The 22,533-nt window shown below is 51.0% G+C and overlaps 1 protein-coding gene and 2 long non-coding RNA genes across 4 annotated transcripts; all 3 read left to right on the top strand.

Annotated features, from left to right (window-relative positions):
- The first annotated feature begins 111 nt into the window (after positions 1-111).
- On the top strand, positions 112-7,177 carry LOC308177321. Of its 2 annotated transcripts, none has more exons than XR_013939010.1 (2): positions 112-3,700; positions 4,466-7,177. It is a non-coding gene; the product is annotated as an uncharacterized lncRNA (long non-coding RNA). The 2 variants fall into 2 exon arrangements; XR_013939011.1 differs by having other exon boundaries at positions 112-4,362.
- A 5,340-nt stretch (positions 7,178-12,517) lies between these two features.
- On the top strand, positions 12,518-20,910 carry LOC308177319 (non-histone chromosomal protein HMG-14A). Its single transcript, XM_080554339.1, has 6 exons — positions 12,518-12,894; positions 13,898-13,927; positions 14,609-14,638; positions 15,592-15,642; positions 18,815-18,958; positions 20,219-20,910. The coding sequence occupies exons 1-6, from the start codon at positions 12,880-12,882 to the stop codon at positions 20,264-20,266; spliced, it is 318 nt and encodes a 105-aa protein (XP_080410465.1). The 5' UTR covers positions 12,518-12,879; the 3' UTR covers positions 20,267-20,910.
- LOC308177324 lies at positions 15,649-18,392 on the top strand. The gene is made up of 2 exons (XR_013939015.1): positions 15,649-18,187; positions 18,290-18,392. It is a non-coding gene; the product is annotated as an uncharacterized lncRNA (long non-coding RNA).
- Positions 20,911-22,533: the final 1,623 nt, after the last annotated feature.

The following is a 22,533-nucleotide window of genomic DNA, read 5'->3' as shown; positions in this document are numbered from 1 at the left end:
AAAAATAAAATAAATAAATAAATAAATAAAAAAGGAGGGGGTGGGAGAAAGAAAGGGGCGAGGCGAGTTCCCGACGAACCACGCGAGACGTGCGGGGACGGAGGGCGGGCAGGGGAAGGGGCTGCGCTGAGGCGGGAGGGCTCGGCCGGGGGGCGGCGGGCGAGGGCAGCCCGCGGTGGCCCCGCGTATGTGGGCAGCGGCCGAGGGGCTAACAGCCTCGAAGAGCACCGAGCCCCCGCTGAAACGGGCGGTTTCCAAGGAAAAATTGCGTCAGGGATCCCTTCCCTCAGGGGAGGCGAAATCCAAGTGTGCGCGGTGCGGGGCACCTCGGTACGCCGGGTGCTGCGCGGCTCCTCAGCCCTTTCGCAAAAGGGCGAGCAAACCTTTACAAACCGTGACGGGGTCTCAGACAAAGCTCCTGCCTCTGCCCCGTGAGGCCCATTTTCGGTTGAGTCAGATGCAAAATTCAGCCAGTTCTACAAAGATTGGGCTCCAAAGCACCCTGCAGCACAAGGAGCAGGGAAGGCCTTCAGCAGCAGGTGACAGAGTTGTGCACCCGTACGCTCTAAAAGCAAAGGCAGACACTTAGATCTGATGCGGTCTAACACTGGAAGGAATCAAAGGAGCTAAAGATAAGGCTGTGGAAAAGAAGAGGAGGTAGGAAGCTGCTGGTGTCAGAGACTTTCTCTCTGGGGAGAGAAGCGAGGGCAGGACAGGGGCAGCTCAGACATGGAGGAGTGGGTTAAGGTGCAGCTTTAGGTGATGGCCCCTAAGGAGCCTCCACCTAAATGTTAGAAGCACTCCTTTGCCGTCGTTCTTGCAGGAGATGCTTTTCATTCTGCCTTTCTTTTCTGTCACTCGGTGTAAGTGCATTAGGCAGCTCCTCGGTGCCCAGGCAGGGCCGGAGCAGCCATTTCGCTTCCTGCCGATGGGCTCCATAAACGCTGCCTCAGTTGGATCCTCACTTGGAGAGGTGAGAAGAGACGTGTGGGATGGGCAGGTGTTAGTGCGCAGTAACAGTTAATTGACTTTTAAATGCGTTTCATTGTGAAAGTCACTCTCCGACTGAAATGTTGGCCCATGCCAAAATACAGACCGCTTGGGCATTCGGCGCAATTCAAAGGCTCTGTCCTGTGGCCTCCCAGAACTCCTGCGGTGCATCTTCCACACAGTAAAGCCTCAAAGAAACACATACCAGGACAGCTATCGCAGGTCCCGTTTGGATCTGCCCTCTTCTGTACTGGCCCCTCTGCTTCCCATCTCTCGCCCGCTCTTCGAGTTGTCTGTGCCGTGGAAAAGGAATTACTGCTTGGGTAATGCAGGGTACCGGGGCTGTGCAAAAGGCCCACTGGGAAGCCGGGAGCCATAACGTACTGCAATTTCACTGCATGCTATTTTATCATTTTTATTAATCGCGACTGCTTGATGAGACCTCAAAGAGTTGTTAATTATTACAGCCATAGTGGCACTTTATTTAGGGAAATTTATATTCAGCACCTGTCTCCCGCTTACCTCTGCAGAAACGTACTCCAACTACTCCCTTACACGTTTTATTATACGTTCTGATAACAACATCACAGAAAATGGAAAATACTTAAAATAGACACAGCAAGCTGAAATGTTACCAGCTAAGATGAAAGAAAAGTGTTTTTTCTGCTCTTGGCAAAAAGGAGGAAGGTATTTCTGAAGTGATTTTTCCAAACAAAGTAACAAAACATGATTTTCTAAAAAAGACCGTTGAATTAAAAAGTCTATTAAATTAAATCGCCCGTATTTCTTTTATTAATTTCTCAATAGTAAGAGAGCTATTTTGAAGATGACATCCCTAATTCTGGTATTGCTTATGATGCTTATCTGAGTCTTTGACAGTCTCATGAGGTTTATGCATGTTCTGAAAATGTAATGAGCCGAAATATTTATTTAGGATGATGGTACACCATAAAAGTTCCCCGGTTCAGGAAATTTCAAAATTTAACAGAAATAACTGGCGTGCTTTTAAAAACAAATAGATCTAAGTCCAGGAGATTAAAATTCTTCCAGGAATGTTTCTTCAGATGTGTTTGTACAGCTCCCTTCACGGCCGTTTGAGAAGTACACTGGTAATTCCCATCTCCTCTGAAGCACGATTCTCTCTGTCAGGATGTAATCTGATAAATAGCAAGGAGCAGCAGAGGCAGAAACCGAAGCTTATCAGACAGAATGAAATAAGCACAGGTGGAGAACCGGATAGACGCGTTCATTTGAACACGGTGTTTACCTGTCACTGTGCAGGCTGACCGCCTGCTTGCTGGCCAGCTCTCCTCCTCGCAACACCCCTTCAGCTTCTCAGAGCTGAAATTCTTCAGGAGTGAGCTGCTCCCTGTCTGTTCTCCCTACGAAAAGCGTGCCATAACCATTGCTCTCAATAGTGCACTTTAAAAGGCATTTTATCTTCATGAAAGAAGATTTATTACATTAAGAGCAATACATGAATTGGGTATTATTGAAACGACTACGTTTTCTTGACTCATAATAGTAAATTTCCTACTCTATTGGCAGAAAAGTGCCGTGTTTTCTATTCCCAGGCTGCTCACGTAAAATCCATGGTATTATTTTTGTTTTCACTAACAGCTATGAAGTGTTTAATTATCCTTCTCAAGGTAGACTAAAACCTCAAACAAAATGGATAAATTTGATATTATGCCTCTAAGAGGAAAATCTACAGTTCTTGTGCAGCCAACAAAATAGTACGTATATAATAGCGGTAATTGTTGTCTCCCCCATTCTTTTGTTCATTTGCTGTAGCGTGTGTTTGTACAAGGCCATTTTGTCAGGTTACATCTTTTATTCCCGTCTCTTTTGCTTAAAGGGAAATTTAACAGCTGAGTTTTGTTATGGGTTACTTGACATATTATGAAGCGGCAGTACTGAGTGAGCGGCAGCCCTCCTGCTGTATGGGGGGAAGCAGGAGCGCGAGGAAGTGCTGCCCGATGCCTCGGCTGTGAGGCAGGATGCCCAGCGGATGGGCCATGAGGAGACATTTGGGCATTTAGGATAAAGATGTTGCAGGTAACGGCAAAGATCTCACTCTTTTCTTAAACTGCAGACAGGGATGGGAGCTTTTGAGTGTTGGCAAGTAAGCTACCTTTAGAGACAAATGTAGTAGAATCTGGCAATGAAAGATATTACAGTGATCAGCTGCAAAATCCCTCTTGTGCAAAAGGTCAGGAAGCACATGTGCTCCAAACGCTCCACAGCTTCTTTGCAACAACGGAGAGAAATAAATCCACAGTTCAGTTGCAAATACTTGGCAAGTAACATGAGAACGTGCCAGGTTTCCTTCTCTTATTTTGCTTTTAATATTGCTGGAGAAGATGCTCTCGATTTGTCTGAACTCCTGAAATGGAGGAACGTGTGGTCAGCCAGAAACGTCAGCTCAGCGCTCTCACTAGGAAATAAGGAATCTGTTCCTCGTTTCCCATCCCAGACTCCCCGGCCTGCCAATAACTCGAGCCAGAAGGCAAGCTGTGACTCAGAGTACGTCCTCTGACTTCGCCCCTGCTCCGCAGGAGGAATGTCCCGCTATGGCATCCGCCAGCGTGCAGCTGATTTATTGCGGGTGGAAACTCCCCGCTCCAGCACGCGGGTGGAAGGGGGTGGGGTAGCCCCGGAGGTCTGCTGCTGCTCCTGCTTCTCTTTTGGAAGGCGAGGGGGGCTGCGGGTCCGTGTTTTCGTGTGCCGTTGCACGGGACGGCTTGCGGTCAGGCGCACGGGCAGTAAAACACCGCGTAGAGCGCCTTGTGTGTAGTTCGTCTGCTTGTTGCAAAAACGGCAGAGCTGATGGAGTTCTTTTAAAACCCCTCGTAAGGAGCAGGAACGCGTCTTCGTGACACGCACCAGAAGGAAGGCACACGAAGGCCCGCTCAGGGAGCAGCGCTTGCACTGCTGCTCGGCTCCGGCGGGCTGTCCGCCGTACGGAACCCATCACTGGAAACGGGTTCCCAGCTGCTGGGACCCCCCCCCCCCCCCCGCCCCGGAGCAGCTGCGGACCGCTCGCAGCAGCCTCGGGCCCTCCCCGCAGCGGGCCGGGGCCGGGCCCACCGGGGCCAGGCCGCGGGGAGGCCCGGGGAGGCGGCTCGCTGCCGCAGCGCGCCCCCTGCTGTCCCGGCCGGGCCGAGCGGGGCCCGCGGGGCGGCTCCCGGGGGGAAGCGGCCCGGGAAGGGCCGGGGAAGGGCCGCGGGGGCCGCCCGGGGCCGTGCGGGCCCTGCCGGCCTTGGAGGCCCGTGGCAGGCCTCGGCCGGGCCGAGCGGGGCCCCGGGGAAGGGCGCAGGACTCGGGCTGGAGCCGGCCGCGGGGTTCTCGGCGTGCCGAGGGAGGGGAAGGGTCATTTTCTGAGCCGTGTTGCGTTGTTAAGGCGGTTCAGCATTTCTAGAGGCAAAGTCCTTTTTTTTTTTTTTTTTTAAGTAACGTTGTGTTGTTCTGATAGCTCAGCACCTCCAGGGCCACTCTCCGAGAGCACCTCCATTTTGAGGAGCTGTGGAGCACCTGCACCGGGGCCAGTTTGGATCGGCAGCGCACTTTGGGAGCGGGATCTGCCAACGTTACGTGCCGTGCTTTGGCGTGCTGGCGGCATGGAGCAGCCTCGCTCGCGTTTGGTGATGCTTGGATGACACCAAGCTGGCCCCAGGCACGCACACGTCGCCCTCCGGAGCTGTGAAATGCCGTGGTGCCCTCTGCAGCAGCTCTTCCACCGTCCTACAGGTGTGTTCCCCTCGCACCACGCTGCCTGCCAAGGTAGGCATAACCAGAATCGCTGCGGGCAGGTGTGCCAAGCCTTAGCCATGACAAATGCTGAGCAGCCCTGTCAAATATTTTTGGCAGACTACATCTCGTACATGAAAAAAAAAAAAAAGCAGCCTGTGCTGCTGCGTGCACAGGCTGTGACACGACTGTGTGCAGCAGCAGGGCCAGGGCTTGGCAGCAGCAGCCTGATGGGGATTCCCGCTGCTTCTGCCCCTGAAACCTCCTGTCCCTCAGCTGACCTCCGTCCAGGGAGGGGCTGGCCGGTCGCAACGCCCTGTTTAGCGTTTTGTCTCTCATTTTCCTCGTACTCAGGACTGGCTGTCCATCCCACCAGCTCCAAATGACCACGCCAGTCCTAACTCCAGCCAGCTCTGTCTGTTTTATTCAAGTGCACTTAGTTATTCTGAAGTACTTCAGGGGAGTACATGGAAGGACATACCACAGCTACCCAGACTTCAGCCAGAGTAACAGGAATATGCACTCTTTGAATGGTGTTTTAGGCCAGTTTATCCAAATGGACATTCACAGGACGTAGCTTGCCCTGAAAGGCAAAAGAAACAATCCCGAAGTCTGTCAACAGCCTCGCCTGGTGGCTGTCCCTGACTCAGGAATGGACTGCACAGAACATGTTTTTGTACTCTGAACACTAAATCCTCCCTTCACTGCGCCTGTCCAGTGAGAAACCTGCAGTTCCTGCTTGCTGTGAGTTCAGAGCAAGCTGAAAGAAGAGGAAGTGGAGCTTCAAATCACTGCACGATGCCTGCCATGCTAGTGGCTTACGTTGTTACAGACTTGGAGATAGCCCGTACATTCACAGCTGCAGAGGGCTTGCGGTTTCCTAGGATCAAGTCTCTTTTGGCTAAAGGGTCCATTCACACCCTCCCCCTTCCCTCCTGAACGCCCTCCGTGTGTTCAGGGCATGTAAAAATGTCTGCTGGAAAGGCTTGTTAAAAACAAGCGCTAAAGGTGGTGTGGCTCCGAAAACCTTCGCCATGCTCACCTGGTCACAGCCCGCCCAGTTGCTGGGTCTCCCCAGGAGCTGTTTATAAACACTTGCGCTGCATCGCTGTCTCCTCAGGCTGTGTGTGGAAGCAGTTTTAAAGGAGGGCTTGCACACTTCTGCGTGTGCAGCGGGGACCATCTGGCAACGGTTAGTTTGTTATTATTCACGTTGTCGATTTATTCTAACCCTTACCGATGCTTCAGCGCGAGACAGATCCTCAGACAAGCTTGTGAGTTCCTGTCTGGGAACTTCCCCAGCCTCCTCCACAGTAAACACAGATGCAAAAAGCTCGTTTGGGGTTTCTGCTCCAATTTTGTCTCTTCTACATATTCCTTGTGTACCTTGATAGCCGACTGGTTCTAGACAATGTTTCTCAGACTCTCTGCTCCTGATGAGACTGTAAAGCTTTTGAAGTCTTTTTGCAGGTTGTGTGTTAAACTCGGGTTTTTACGTAGCTGTTTTTACATTTCCCTCACGATCTTTTCTATTTTCCTCCTTAGAACAGAAATCCGACTTTCTGAGGGATGCCTTTTTGCTCCCAATGACCCCTCAGGTCCCGCCTTTTAGCCATGCTTCATTTTTTACCCATTTTTTCAGCCATGTTTGATCCTTCTGTGTGCTTTGTTGGCAAATGATATGCATTTGGTCAGAGCTTCCAATGCGAAGTCTTTCAGTGGTCCCCACGTTGCATGAAAATCTTTTACTCTTTTAGCTACCTCTTCTAGCTTTTTTTCCAGGAAGCCTTCTCACTTTTACCATGCCCTCCTTTCTGAAATGAAGAGCAGTGACTTCTTCGGCTTCTGTTACTCTGATCAGAGCGGTGACTGGAGCATGCAACGGTCACTGTCTCAGAGAATGATTACTTAGGTCCTGTGTGTATTCTGTCCTTGTCCAGATCCAGAGTTGCTTCTCCTTTTGTGGTTTTCCTGAGGAGATGCTCTAGAAGAAGTCATTAACAGTGTCTGACCATTCACACTTAGACATAACAGCAACGCGGTCTACATACAGCCACGGGAAATTTCCCATTGCAGTTGTGTTTCCCACCCTTGCTGCCTCCCTGGTCTTTATCACAGCTGCTAAGTTTGGTGATGGAGTTGGTCCCGTGCTGTAATGGTAGCAGACATTTCCACTTATTTATTCTGTTGAGAAGTCACCAAACTTGTTAATAATTTTTCTTGTATTAGCTGAGGAAATAGATTTTGAGGTTTATAATTCCACGTGATTCTTGCCGCTCTTCAAAGCTGCCTTCGTCTTCTCGCGTGCACCCTCGTATTTTTGGAGAGAATTGTTACTGTAACGGCAGTCAAGTGTCACATGCCTCAGGCCTGTCCAGCAGTGTACACCAGTGGGAATTGCAGAGAAAAAGGCAAATAAAAGACGGCGTTGGCAACCGATCAGCTGATGACGCTACTCATTTTTGCTTTGTGCTTTTTCTGGCTTCCTTGTAGTAGTAGTCTTAGTTTTGACTGCTTTTTTTTTTTTTTTTTTTTGCGAATTACATCTCCTTTTAAAGAACCAAAATTGGAAGAAAGAACTAAGAGACAAACTTGCTGCTGACAGTCAGCTTACCTGACTGCAGTGCGTTGCGATTCCTTCCTGTCTGTAGTTTATGTTTAATAAAAGTCTGTGTTTGCTTTGGTGCTTGTGGTGGAGAACTAGGTAGGAAGCTGTAGCTAAGCCAAAAGGTTTCCCTGAAGTAAAGGTGAACAAATAGACCCAACGGGAATTCCAACCAGCCAGCAGAGGTACACCCTCACGCTCCCAGTTTAACAAGCACTAAATGTTTCATTGAAATCAATATCAAATTTGACACACAAGTCAATTTTTACCCAGGACAAACCATAAAATTACCCAGGACAAACAATAAAATTAACCAAGCACAAACATCTTCTGTAGATCAATAATCCACTCATCCCAAAAGTTACGTACGGTAAGGCCGACAGACATTTTAAATGCCAGGTACACAACATGACAATGTGTTCCGTGACATTTTGCCACAAAAGAGCACGGAATAACATGGACTCCTTCCCGTATGTGCCTAACTGTGAGCACAGAGGGAATCCTCACTTCCCCTGCCTCTGACTTCATGATGATGGGGTTGTTTCACAGTTAAATGAAGGAGGCTGAGAGTTTTGTGTCCAGAGCCTGTGTCACGCTCGCTTCTGGTGTGACAGAATCTGTCACGGCAGACTCCAGCCGGGCCGTGAGGGCAGCCTTGCCATGCCATCAGCACGCAGATGTATCTCATCCACCTTTCTGATTCCAGAGCTGGTGGTGCTGCAGAACGGCATAGTCACTGTACCTTCGGTAAAAGCAAGTCTATGTGCAAAGGAATCGGAATAAAATGCCTCAGGTCTGAACAGCATGACCCAAGAGAGCTGCAAGACCACTGAGATCCCGTGGTGGGAACGAATCTCCTGACATTCAAAACTCACATGACTTTGAGCTCAAAGGAACGACAAAACAACATATATCTTACCGCCTATTGGGGGAAGGCTGGAAATCAATCAACCAGGAGCAATGCTGGGTCTATTTTGCCTTTGTTCAGAAATATCTTAATCTGCATCAGTGCAAGAACACGATCTAGGAAAACATTCGTCAAGTATTAGAGATCTCCTCTGGTATCAGGAACAGGCTCTGCTCCTCTCTGCAGGAAATTCCTGCCTTGGGCAACAGCTGGGAAATCTACATGAACCAGCAAACATTCTGAAAACTTTCACGACTTGGGCAACAGCACCTTGGAGGATGTTGGAGAGACGTAGGTCCCCGAGGTGACTGATTAATAAACACAACAAACAGCAGTCGCACCACGGTGGCATCAAAGTTGGGCTGACCGAGTCTTGCCTGATTTGGCAAAGATCAAGGGGCAAAAACTGGGCCGAGCTGTGATAGTTTCAGTCTGAAACTATTTTCTTGCACTTCGGTTGTCTGTAATTTCCCCAAATTACAAACTCTAAAAATTAGTCAGCATTCGAGTACTGCTCTATAAGTTTAGTGTGGGCAGCTGACTGCTTGTTCAGGGCGCTGGCAGTGTTGGTTAGTTTTGTTTTGACATAGGCACGGTATGTTTCTGTTTGCAGATGGAATGTTTTTACCTCTGTGAGTCAACAGCCTGGTTCAAATAGCTCTGCAGAACTCAAATTGTAGCATGAAGTTTTCTCATGGAAGCAGCAGCAGATTAATTCCTGGCTTGTTGCTTTGATTTACTCTTGACATAGACCAGTGATACAACATAAATTCAGGCTTAGGCCTTTTTGTACCGAACCAAAACTACCAGTTTTAGCAAAAATGCCAGAAAGGGGTCACATGGCACAAATCAATGATCCAGAGTAAATTACCCTCCTGGATCTAATTTGTCAAAAGGGTTTAACTGGCTGATTCTGTACTGGCGATCCGTATGCCAGGTTAGCTGTATCACTGCACGGCTTTCTGATGTGTCTTATCAAATCCTTTTCGTCTTCCCACAGCCGACGTAAAGCTACTATACAGTCTTAAAGCCAATGTAAGCTCCGTGCTGTGTGCTGGGATTAATGCCAGGGAGCCTGTTCCCTGGCTGGTTCAGAGCTGTGCTGCTGCATTAACGCCCGTGGAACCACGGCCTGCTGTAAGGACGGTGATCAGCAAAGACTAAAGGTCCTCTGTGCGTGCCCGTGCACGCGAACGCTTCTCTTGCCCGCTGCTCGGTGATGATCACAGCAAAACGTACAGCCACTGCTGCGACTTAGAGGAGAATTCAACCAGCCATGGCCCATTTATTTGACAGGTGACTTCCTATTCTTCCCAGTTACATAAAGGAACATTTAATTACTCCTTCCACTTGGCCTGAAGGAAGGGTGTTTACAGTATCCGTAGGTATAGCCAGGTCTGTAATTTTCTATAGGTCTGCACAATAACAGCCATCTACACCCTCAGTGTCACAACATCTTGCCACAGTTAATCCTATCTGTTGAGAGGGAAGTGACCTTCTAACTGCTGATTTGTAGTTTACTGTTTGTAAAAATACAAAGGTGGAAAAGAAGGCAAAGCACTTGTAATGCAAAATTCCTAGCGAATTTTATATCCGTGCTTACTTCCCAGTGCCCATTTTGACCCGAGCTTTCAACCGAACTGCTGTCGCCCAAGTCGTTCTCCTCGGGAGAAAAGGCTGACAGACTCTTCAAAGAATTCCTGCTCCTCTTCCACAATCGTACAAAGACTTTTCACAGAATATGGAAAGAACGAAATAATAACTACAGGGAGCCAGGTGAAACTTTTCAAGGCAACTGACAAAAAGCAACTGAAGCATAAATCTTGTTAGCGATGGAGAACTTCTATTATTGGACACGGATTCTAGAAAGAAGACAAGGGCTCGTGAGATGTGTCTTAGACAATTTTTAGCTCAGAGGATGGAGAAAACTAGTGGAAACTATTTAAAATCTTGATTAATAAAAGAGAATGGCTGAAAATATAAAGCTGACATGGTTGGAAAGGAGAGAGTGAGCTGTTACTGAAAGAAACACGTCAATATAACAGCAAAGCATCCTCACGTGGAAGGCAGATAAGAGGTGTATTAAAAACCAACATAAAGATGAACAAGAGTATAATGGAGCCCTAACGGCAGCTTTAGAGATAAATACGCAGTCTTTCTAAATTGTGCAAGAAGTAGAAAAAAGCACACAATTCAGAACTGCTGTCACGGAATAGCACAGGCATGGAGGAACAAAAAGAGAGGCAAAGGTCCAAAATTAGTTACAGTGACGAAGGAACAGAGAAGGATATAGGAACTTGCTCTATATATACACACTGAAAGTAGGAGCAAAACAAAAGAAAACCTCGTTTATTGCTGACAGAAGAGGAAGGCACCAAAAAAAAAAAAAGACCCAAAACCCCACACAACCGAAAAACTGTCTTAGTCGCTTCAGCCTTCAAGCGAACTGTAACCTGGTACTGAAACCAACCTTTTTAGGAAGGTGACAGCAACACATAGCAGCAGGAAAGAGTGTGCTAAATTGGATTTGGTTTTGTGGTTACACTGAGGTTGGCAGTGTCTGGAAAATGCACTCCAGAGCGTTTAGGAGGCCAGTCTTTGAATAATTGGTGAATAAAAATAAGTTTTTCAATAATTGGTGTGTATCTACAAAAAAAAAAGTAGTGGAGTTTGAGGGCTCTCCGTTGACTGGAGGGAGAGGAAAGGTGAACTTGAATGGAAAACTGTTCGGCGTAACTCCAAGGTCCATGGAGCAAAACTATCGACAGGTATGCACCTTGAGAATGAGATAATTTAAAAAGTGACAAGTCAGAAAGTCACTATGAATTTGTAAAGAATAGGGGGATCAGCTTTTCAGACAGCAGCATCGCTGGGAGGGATCTGGGGATTACAGGGCATCAGAAAAAGAATCTGAACCAACATTGTGATGCTATCGCAAAGTTGGCAAACGCCATAGAGATAGCTTACCTAATTAACCTGATTATTGGATATAAACGTAAGGAAAACCCAAGGTTGAAAAGAGTCTGGAGCAGACAAAGGATGATAAAAGGGTTTAGAAATTGCGAATTATGAGATCGTGAGACCTAGGAGAATCTGCTTAGTGTAGAAAAATTAAGTTTAAACAAAGGACATGATAATTTTATGTGAAATGATAAAGTATCTAAAATGTTAACATAAATCGATGCAGATTGTCTGTTTTGTACGTGTGCTAGGCACTGGGCAAAGAAACTTTATCTAATTTGCCACCAGTTTAGGTGCTGGGGAAAACTTTGTAGTGGTAAGGACAGCTAAGTGCTGAAACAGGCTATCTTGGAGGATTGCAGAATCTGTTTTTTCCAAAGAGGTTCAACAGGTTTTCAGAAAGAAGTTCAGCTGGCTATTGCCAGGAATAAGGCCATGCCTCAGAGAGCAGCTCCCGCTTTAAGTCTTTGATGCGAAGTGTTCAGTCCTAAAGGTGCTTTAAGTACACGCCTTGTGTTTTCACTGAAGAAACCGGTGATATAGCCGTCAGAAACCCTGATGGGAATTGTTAGGACGGAACCAAGGGCAAATGTTGCTCCAGCGGCACAGAAACGTGGGACTTCACCACAGGGCCTACCCGAACTCGGAGGCCCAGCTCCAAAACCCCCTCACGCTTCAGGCCGAGCACACGGCAGCCGCCCGGCAGCGCCGCGACCCCCGGGGCCGGCCCGGGGAGCGCTGCCGGCGCCTTCCCCTTTCCCTGAGGCGCCCCCCGGCTCGGGTAGCGCCCCGCGGGCCGCAGGAGGCCGGGGCTGCGCGGACAAAGGCGGCGGCGGCGGCGGCTCCCTGGGCTGGCCCCTCAGGCGGCGGCGGGCCCGAGGCGGGCGGGCGGGCGGGGTGTGTGTGTGAGGGGGGGGGGGGGGGGGGCGGCCGCCATGTTGTCCTCCTGCGGCCTGCGCCAACTTTCGGGGAAGTTTCTTCCCCAGCCCGCGGGGGGACGCGGGGCGGGCGGAGGGCAGCGGGGGAGGCCGAGGGCGCCGAGCAGCCGGGGCCGGAGCCGGGGCCGCCCCCGCACAAACGACGCCCTCAGCGCGCCCCGCTCCCCTCAGGCCCGGCCCGCCGGCGCCGCCGCCCGCCTTCCCCCGCGCGCCCGAGGGCGGCCGGGCCGCGCGCACTGCGTAGCGCCGCCGGCCCCCGGCTGCCAGCGCCTCTCGCGCTACGGCCGCGGCGCCGCCCCCCGCCCCCGGCCCGCCCCCCGGGCCGCGTCCCGCGCGCCCATTGGCCGGCGCGGCCGTCACTCGGCGGCTGGGCCCATCTGGCGCTCCCCATTCATGCAGTTTGGTTGCGTGTTGGTGTATTTTACTGTTTGCAATAAAGAGGGGGGGATTTTTTTTTGTTCAGTTTCTGCTGCAATTAACTCTTGGGCCCTCGCGCGCCTTGCTTTTTTTTTTTTTTTCTTCCCCCCCCTCCCTTTTTTTTTTTTCCTCCCCCGGAGGGGGGCCAATTCCGCAGCGGGCTCCCGACAGTTTTTATTTTTTTTTTTAATTATTATTGTTATTATTTTTTTTTTAATTTTTTTTTTATTTTTGTTATTTTCCGCCGGGCGCGTTGCTTGCCCAGAGCCGCCTCCGTCCGCCCGCTCCCCGCCAACTATTAAGGCGCAACTATGCCCAAAAGAAAGGTGAGTGCCGGGGGGAGCCGCGCCGGGGCACGGCCGGGGGGAGCGCTGCCGGGGAGCCCCGCCGCCGCCTCCCGGCGCCTCCCCGCCGCCGGCCTCGTCCCGGTTCGGGGCCGGGTTGCGGGGTGTGGGGGGGGAGCCCCGCAGCCGGCCGCGGGCCGCCGGGGGAGGGCAGCGCGGCGGCTCCATGCCGGATCGCGGCCGGCCGCGGCGCCGCCGCTGCCGTGTGGCGGAGGCGGGCGGGCGGCGGCGGGGCCGGGCGGGCGGCGGGGAGCGGAGCGGAGCGGAGCGGGGCCGGGCCCCCGGCGGGCGGCCGCGGGGGTGCGAGCGGTGCCCGCGGGCGCTGCGTTTGCCTTTGTTCTCCTTCTTCTTCTTTTTTTTTTTTTTTTTTCCCTCTCTCTCTCCTCTCTCTCTCTCTCTCCTCCTCTCCCACTTCTTGTCATACCAGATGGTTGTGCAATGGTAATTTGGGGCCATTAGGCGGCGCAGAATTTGAAACTGGCCTTGAAGGGAAGCGCCGAGCGCGGCCGCCACCATACCCGGCCGACACAACCGCCCGCCGCGCTCCCCCCGCCGCTCCCCCCCCCCGGCCCCCCGGCTCCCCTCACGGCCCCCCGGGCGGGGAGGCTCCCGCTGCCCCCGGCCCGGCCCGGCCCGGTCCCGCGGGGCCCCGTGAGGCGTTGGCGAGGCGCGGCCGTGCCGGGGGCCGGGCGGGCGCGGGGAGGCGGGGGGGGGACGCTGAGGGGAGGGGGGAGGGGGGGGGCATTGTCCTTGCGCGCCGCCGGCCCCGACCTTGCTGTGGCAGGTAATTTGGCGGGAACTTTTCAAACGCGGCACGCCGCGGCGCCGTGACGTCGCCTCGGCGGCCCCCCCGAGGCATGCCGGGAGTTGTAGGCAGGCGCTGCCCGCCGCCCCCTCCCCCTCGCCGTGGGGGGCCCCCGGCTCCCACCCGACCCTCACTCACCCCCCCCCTTCTCTCTCTCTCTCTCTCTCGCTTCCCTTGCAGGCTCCAGCTGAAGGCGAGGCAAAGGAGGAGGTAGGACCTGCTGCTGCAGCCCCGCTGCCCTCAGGGCGTCCCACGGAAGTCGCGGTGCCCCCAGCCTCGCACGTGGCCGCGGCCGCTCGGGGCTGCGGGGTCGGGTCCCCGGGCTGAGCCCGGCGCTGCCCGGCCGGAGCCTGGCCCTGCCCGGCGGCCTCTCACCGGAGGAACCCGTTAGGAAGTTGCTTGGGCCTCGCGGCTGCTGAGCCCTCCGTCCCCAGGGCCTCCATCCCCTGGGCCTCCATCCCCAGGGCCTCCATCCCCTGGGCCTCCACCCCCAGGGCCCGCCAGGCGCCTTCCCACAGCGCCTCGCTGAGCGGGGCTGCTCCAGAAGCCAGATCCCGGCGGCAGCGGCCGTGCCGCAGCCCCTCGGTGTCGGAGGGAACGCGCCCTCCCTGGTCCCGCACCCTCACCGTGGCCGGTCCGTCACGGCACCGTGCGGGGAAGGAGGGAGGCTTCGCCACTTAGCGCCTCAGCGGGTAAAGGGGCGGCTGCACAGAGTGAGAGCTGTTGGACAAAGCCACGCTTTTAGGAAGTCCCTCACCACCCTGGCTGTAATTTCGTAAATCCTACAGCTCGCAGGGGGCTTCGTGGCGGGGTCTGTGCACCGGGTTGTTCTGGGATACCGTTCTGGTGTTACATGCGCTGAACTTTACTGACACATCTTTCTTTACGCAGCCAAAGAGAAGGTCAGCTAGACTATCCGCTGTAAGTATCTTTATTTATTTACTCTTTTAACATTACACTTCACGGTATGTTAAGTTCTGGGGGACAGCTACGGAGGAACTACTTTTTTTTCCACTGGTCCTGTGAGAGGCCTGGTTAGAGTATTGCAATACGTAAGAGGGAAATTTCTACTTTATGTTTCCAAGCCTTGAGCGCCAACACGTTACAGGCTCGCTTTCAGACACCTCGTATGAGTTACGCAAGGCATCTCGTTCCTCCGTGTTAGTGAACGCACAATCTGGACGTGTGAGTTAGGTACCTGGAGTCGAGGAGTATTGATTTCACGAAACATTTGTTCTCTGCAGGCCTTCTCCTTACAGCTGCCTGCTCCTAGCTGTATAAACTACCTGCGCTTTCCTTACACTTGTAATTTCCCCATTGATTTTGGTGGCCCGACTGTTGGGTAAACAGAGCTAGAGGGTGTAAATCTGTGTCACGTGGTAGGATTCAGCCCGGAGTCACTCGCAGACTTACAGAGGCTCTTGGCACCCCTTTCTACTGCCTGTTGGTGCACCCAGCCCCTTTTTAAGCTGTCTTGGAAATGCCAAGGAGATAATGGTTGCTGTTTAAAAAAGAAAGTACGTAATTTAGTGAAATCTAAGATGCGTGTTCATTTATTATACAGTTACGGCCAAACGTTAATACATTTCATTTTTGGCAGATGCTTGCCCTCACAGCAGACAGTAACATCAGACCGAGCAGTGATCCAGTTACTCCTGCTAGCCAGCATCTGTGCATAGCCCCTGTAACACACATGAGGAAATGTGGGTTTGGACAACAAAACAGACTGATCTGTCCCTGGCGGTGCCCTTACTACTACTGACTGAGGCTGTCAGCTCAATATATTTTGAAGAGTTTTCCAAAGTTACCGATGTCGTGCTAAAACGTTTATGGGGTTCATCTGACTCTGTGTTTCTTGCATGTGTTTTGTACAGAAACCTGCTCCGCCTAAACCGGAGCCAAAGCCCAAAAAGGCAGCACCTAAGGTAAGTGTTCCAGAAAACTTGAAGTTACACTTCTCTTTTTCAGGGTGTTTACAGGGGAGGAAAGTCCACAGCTAATCATCCGGGGTTTTCATAGTTTTCTTTAAAGATTCCAGGTTGGCTTATGTGAGTTAAAACAATGTGAAAGATGTAAAGATGATGGTATCCAACTCCTGCTGACACCGACCAGGTCCTAAATCAGTTGTGGGGAGGCTTCACTGCTGCCTTGCAAGGCCCTTCTGTACTTTCATACAATGTATTGTCGGGAGAACGATGCTTTGAATAGAGATCAGAGATTCAATTAGAGAAGGCATTGAAAATTGTGCTTTTAATTTCAGTTGCATAGCATGTTTTCTTTCAAAGGCACTTCTTTCAGGTATCAGTTTATCGAGTTTTAGTCGCTGGAGGTAAAGTTCTGCACGCTCGTTCCCTGAAGCTGGATATTTTGGGAAATGCCAAAGATATTGGCATGTCTGACAGGAGAGTTAAACAGAAAACTATTTAAAGTTCCCTCTGCGCTTAGGAGCAACAGTTTGAGACATGAAAGGGGGCAGTTCTGCACTCCGTGAGGTGTTGCCCTGTACCCCCTTCCCGACACAAACGTTCCCAGTGGTCACAGTTTGCGGTGGGTTTTGGTGGTTTTTTTTTTGATCTATCTCTAAATACTCAGTTTGTTACTGAGAAAGGAAACAAATCTTCCTCTCAACCTGTTCCCGTTGTACGTTTTCCCTCGTGGTTTTGGATGGTTGTGTGGGCAAAGCAGAGGTGCGGGAGTTGTTTTAGCTGCAGGAGGGGACGAGGGGCTGCGAACCCGGAGCCCGTTGGCGTGCGTGCACGTACACGGCCTCCTGGCGCCAGGGGCTTCCAGAGGATGGGAACTGCCTGCAAGCTGAGCTGCGTGCAGGGAGAGCAAAGGCGGCGCGAGACACGGACGAGAAAGAACCCCCACGTGTCGTTCTGGGACCCCGCATCTCAGCTACCTCGTCCCAGCGGCGGCGTCCACAGCAAGTCTGTCACATCTGGCCGCGCAGCCCCGTCTCCAGATCCCATTCCAGAGCGGCGGGGAAGCGAGGAGCCCCGCAGCTCGGCATTCCTGTGGCGGGAGCTGCTGGCGCACTGGGAGCGGGTCTCCCTCTAGCGGCTGGTCCCCTGGAGGAGAGCCTCTGCTGGGCCTCGCTCCTGCAGCCCCAGGGGCGCAGAGCCGGCCGCCGGCTCTCCGAGCCCTGCCTTCGGCCTCTGCCGGTGACCCGCGCGGGGCTCGGCGCACAGCTGCCTGTGGTGCAGGCTGCTGGTTTGCTTTTCAGGTTTGCCTTTTTGTATTTTAATGGCAGCCTCTAAAGGTTTACGCGCGCGAAAGCTGCGTTAACGGAGTTTTAAAGTTGCAAAAATAAGCTTTCGAACTTTTAAGGACAGCGACTGTAAAAGCTCCTGGGCTGCCGGGGGCTGCCGGGAGTCGTCCTGCCCGCAGTGGGAAGGAGTTTGAAGCTGGGGTAGTCGAGGTGCATTTTTGGCTCTCTGAAGTTAGGTGACATGGGATCAGTTCTATGCAAAAGGGGGTGTAACAGGAGCTGCAGGATCCCAGGGTCCTCGGTCTCAGCTGCGTTCTGTGGGACGCCGTATCTCGGTGCGGAGCCCTGCCCTGGAAGCCGGTTTCTGAGGATTCTTCTCAAGCCTTTTCTTAAGAGAGAGGCTTTACCAACAAAGGGGTGAAAAAGCGGCGTTTGTTTAATGGGGTGAGGGAAAAGATTCCCCTCTTCAAACAACCCCAAGCCCTTAAAGGTCCTTCATGGCTTATGTCGGGAGGGCAAGCGGCTTACACACCTGCGCTCGTGGGTCTGGAGATCGTGGTGCCGCTGGAGGAGCCCTTCACAGCGGGCTGCTTCTGCGCGCTTCAAAGGAAGCTCTGCCGAGAAAGAGCGGAGGCAGGCGGCTCCTTCCCCCCCTGTTTGGTGTCGCTCTCACGAAGAGGCACCGCGTCTCTCTCGGCAGTCCCCAGGAAGGAGGAGAGGCTGGGGGAGAGCGGGCACAGCGCGGGGACGGGGACTGCCGACACTGCCGCCGTGGTGTCCCAGGCTGGCCGAGTGCCTCGGGGAGGTCAGAGCGGGGAGTGGGAGGCTGGAGAGGAGAAAGAACCAGCCCCACGCGGGGCTGCGAGCCTCCTGGCTGAGCCTTCTGCGTTACTGCACGACTCCGTGTTAATTTTGGTGAGTTTTTAATCAGCGTTATTGAATAACCAGGTGACTGCCCCGTGCCGTGTCCGTATTTGCCCTTAGCAAACTCATTTTTAATGCGAATTAATTTTGTGCACCGATAAGGTAGGGGCTGAAATAAGCACACGTATGTTTTAGAACTTAGAGCCGCTAAGACAACCCCGTCTGCCGAGTAGATAAACAGATGCATTAAATAATTATCTGTTGCTCTTCACTTCAGGTTAGTCGTTCTGCAGATAGTTACTGTTCGTCGCTGTAGCCGCGTTAACCAAGGAGCTAAGCTGCTTTGCTGGGCGCGGTTCCTGGCAGCGAGAGGCAGGTCCTCGGAAGCCAAACTCGTAAGGGTTTTGCTTGTCACCGGTCTGGGGTCAGGCTCGGACCTTGCTGTGTAGGAAACGGTTACTGCAGGAGCCGCGGCACCAATTTTTGTTTTGATTTAGCCTGATCGTCCTGACAAGAAGCTGTGGGTACTCAATAACTGCGAAGTGCCCGTTGTTCCCGGGGTGATGCTGTTGGGCCCCCAACTTGAGCATCGCGCAAACGGTTTGTTATTGCAAAGGGTATTTCGGGCAGGCGAGGGGGAAAGTCCTTTGACTGCAGCTTTGTTACAGTTTTCTAAATAGGCCTCAGTGGCACATCTGAAGTATTCTGGCGTTCCCACTAGTTGCACATGTTCTTTTTGTTCTTTGGTATGCCTTTCAGCAGCGCAGCAGAAATACAGGCCGGTTCAACTCCAACATTTTTTAGCTAATTTAATTGAATGCCTATTTAAAATAGGAATTCTTTTAACCCCAACCACGACTGCTTTTATATTACGCGTTTCCCAGTAGCACACTCGGGGCAGAGCAGAAGGGAAACGCTTCTCCCTAGAAACTTTCGTCTCCTCTTTGGAGCTGAGAATGTGCGAATGCAGACGTACGGGGTGGAATCAGCATTTACCGTATCGCGGTCTGTTTTCTTAACAGAAAGAAAAGGCAGCAAATGATAAAAAGGAGGACAAAAAGGCAGCAACAAAAGGGAAGAAAGGAGCCAAAGGCAAAGACGAAACTAAACAAGAGGATGCTAAAGAAGAAAACCACTCTGAAAATGGAGATACCAAAACTAACGAGGTACCTTAGCTACAGTAAACATGGGAATAAACACAGATGTATTGCTAATGCGTCTGCAGGATCTAATGATTGGGGCCTCCCTGTCGGAAGGTGGTGTGTGTCACTGCCGTCCTGTTAAGACAGACCAGCTGCCTCTCCCAGGGAGAGCCTGAAAGAATAGCGTTCTCCTTCCAACCCAGTCCTGCTCTGTGGCAGAGCCCTTCCACAGGTGGTCTGTGCTGCCCTAGTGGCCCGCTCTGTGTTGGCACAAGAGCAATGCAGAACGGTCGGGGAACAATAGAGCTCAGGAGGATTGCGATCCGACCCTGAGCTGCCTTTGCCGCTCCTCTCTGGACTGCTGGATTGCCTCTTCTGCTCAGCACGGGTTGGTACTGTGCCAGAAATCTGGTTTTAAGTTTTACACAATCCTTTAAAACAATTCTTCGCGTCAGAACAATTCAGCAAGAGTTCTGCAGAACAAACGTGGTCTTGTCTCTCGATCTGCAAGCCTCTTTCTTACAGGTTCTTACTGTCTCGGCTACTTACCTAAGCTGCCGTTTGCTAGGACTAGCTGCAAGCTTCAGCCGGCTCCCGATGGCTTTTTCCTAGAAATTTTCTTGCTGATAGTAGAAGTGCAACGTGTGCTACCTGTAGGCGTGGAATAGCCTGTTGTGTGCTCTGTCGCTTTCGATTTGCAGTGATCTCTTCGTGTGTCTGTGGAGTATCACTGTGCAGTCAGTGGGTTGTTCGGTCTTTCTTCAAACTCATTCACAATCTTCTCTGCTCAAAATTAGTGTGGGGCTGTTGTACTTGACAAGAGCTTTGATAGGAGCTTTGCAATTTTAGCGTGTTGACTAAGAGCAGACATTTTGATAGAAATCAGGCGAGGACCACCTTCCCTGAAGTCTGGACAAGTACCGTGATTTTGTGTGTAATTCTTACTCTTCCTTGTGACTTACGGAGATGAGGACGTGAACTTTCCCTAGCATATGACTGATCCTTATCTTAAATATGCTCCAAATTCCTGCCTCTTTGGATTCTCTTAACGCTCCAGTATTAACTCCATCACCAAATAATGCCCTTCTGCGTTTTAATTTTTAGAATTATCAGCCAACGTGGTGTTGCGTTGATATTTTCGGTAGTAGCCGTGCATTCTTGTCTACCTACCCAAAGTGTTGTCCGTGTGTGTACTAACAAACTAGTCTCTCTTTGATGCTTGTTAGAACGGAATCCGATTAGCATTACAAATAATATTTTTATTCTTCCCAAACACTTTTATAGGCACCAGCTGCTGAAGCATCTGATGATAAGGAAGCCAAGTCCGAGTAATGTTAACCCTGCCCTATATCTCCATCATTTGGTATCCGTACCTCCATGCTGTATTGTTAACAGAGAGGAATATTTTTATCAACTATTTTATAAATGCAGGTTTTTTTAGCATGAATTTAATTATGGAACATCTTCATCTCGGTTACTTGGGAATTAAATCCCTAACAAACAAAGCAAAACGACAAAAAAAAAAATCATTGTTTTTAAATTTTGTGATTGTAATAGTTTGTATGGTACATGGAAAGAATAAGTGGTGGTAGCTTTTGACTTCTGTCAGTGTGTCCCTTTTTGTGTAAGTCATGCTTACAGACTTCAGATTTTAATTTTACCCTTGTATGTGTTGTATGGTTTCTTAAAGTGGGGAGGTCTCAAAACAAATAACTGTGTTAAACATTCCAGTGGTTCTGTGGGTTGCTTTTATAAAGAAGGTGAGCTATTTTCATGAAAAACCTAAGAGCTGGAAATCTGTTGTTTCCCAAATGTAATTTTATTTTGTCAGTTTTGAAAAAAAAAATAAATAAATAAAAGTGTAATCATGTTTTTAAATGAAATACAAACATTTCTTTTAAAAGGGCAGGTTGGTTGTATGTACCCACTGTTAGGAATTTTGCTGGATTTATCTTAATAAAAAAGACTCCTCAAAAGCTGACTGTGGTTTGTTGTTTGTGCTGCTGGGAAGCTACCAGAGTCCCGGGGAGGTGCAGGAGGACAGGAACTCAGGCCAAAGGAACCTCTGCAGCTAAAAGCGCTCGGTGCTCGCGCCCCTGTCTGCAGTGGTGTAAACAGAAACGACTTTGTGGGGCAGACCCTCAGCAGCCGAAAGGGGAATAGGCGATCGCATTTGAAGCACGCTTACACCCTCGGGAACTTCTTTCAGGTGAAGGCTTACCTTGTAAACTGTTGCTTACTCAAGTGAAAACGAGATATCGCTGTTGTCCCATACGCCTTAAGCTCTGCCAATGCTATGAATTCCGAAGGGTGTTGTCTCCTTTACGTTCCCGTGCCTGTTGGTTATGATTTAAAGGGGTTCCCACCTCCCAGAAGCAGTGCGGAAGAGCAGGCGCTGCTGTACGGACAGCAAACCTTCGCAGTACAAAATGGTTTTGTGTCACGATGTTGAAACGTTCGTAGCACTTGTTCAAGTGCATACTTACGTAACTTTTGTTTATAGTTCTCTTCTTTAAAAATGTATTACTTGCAAAATGTTTTCCTGGACTCAGCTTCCCCCAGCACGGTGATGTGTGTGTGCAGAAAGTGGTTTCCATGAGCGCAGGCTCGTTCCGGGAGACGGCAGCTGGACTAGGCAGTACAGACTGGGCTTTAACACGGGTTTTACCTAATCTTATTTCGGTTGCTGCAACTATTCTCTGCAAGTTTTTCTAGGACACTTCAAATTTGCCTCTCGAAGCTGCCTTTTATATGAGGTCTCTTCACGTTGATGACCAACCGCATCGTGTATTTAATAGGAAGAAAAATGTCTGCAATGCAGAAACCTCGTGCTTTGCATAAGGTTGTTTTGCAGCTCCGAAATGTGAAATTAGGGTCGGACCAAATGCTGCTTGCAGGTGGTGAGAAATCCCGAAGGACCTGCACTGCCTTAAGGAGAAAATGCCGATTGGAATAACGCGTTTTTTAACTGCAATATTCCCCCCTCTCCAAATGGTTTCTCTAAAAGGGCATAAAACAGCAAATCGGGGACTGCGAGGAAGGTGAGCTCCTCCAAACCTCAGTAACACCGAGCCATTTCAGTTTTATCCCCCGGTCTCTCAGCGTCCCAGGCATTGTTATTTAAATAATAGCAGGCAGAACGAATACGGTCGGTGTTTTCTTCTGAGCGAAGGGCTGGTCCACGTGCCGAAGTGTAACAGCCCGTCTGCACGAAGCGAGGTCACCCTGCGTGTCCAGTCATGCCTCTCCCTTTTAACGGGGGCTGTTCCCCAGAACCATACAATCGAGCGTTTGGTTTTGTTTAGTTCTCCCCCTGCCAGTGCCAGGGCGAGAGTTGTTCTTAATTGTACAACTATTGTTATAATCAGATTCCTCTTTCCAATAAGTACAGCAGATTGCTTAAGGACTTTTCGGACCGACCTCTCCGCTCAAACCCCTAACTCCTCCGAGCACCGGGGTATTTGGGCGAGTGGCACAGCGGGACGCCCTGCCTGCCCTCTGCCAAGTCCTCAGCTGCCGGGCCTGCCGGCTGGACACTGCACCGAAGGGTAGCTCCACGGCAGCTCACCAGATGCACAGGGTTGCTGGGCGGGCCAAAT

The sequence above is a fragment of the Anser brachyrhynchus genome (assembly GCF_964034855.1).
Source record: "Anser brachyrhynchus genome assembly, chromosome: 13".
Taxonomy (NCBI): Eukaryota; Metazoa; Chordata; class Aves; order Anseriformes; family Anatidae; genus Anser; species Anser brachyrhynchus.
This window is presented reverse-complemented; position numbering and strand designations above follow the sequence as displayed.

Bases quoted from the DNA above. Each gene is read 5' to 3' on its own strand.
- LOC308177319 (XM_080554339.1), top strand. The intron at 13,928-14,608 runs GTAGGACCTGCT...TTCTTTACGCAG, and splicing joins AAGGCGAGGCAAAGGAGGAG to CCAAAGAGAAGGTCAGCTAG. The intron at 15,643-18,814 runs GTAAGTGTTCCA...TTTTCTTAACAG, and splicing joins CCAAAAAGGCAGCACCTAAG to AAAGAAAAGGCAGCAAATGA.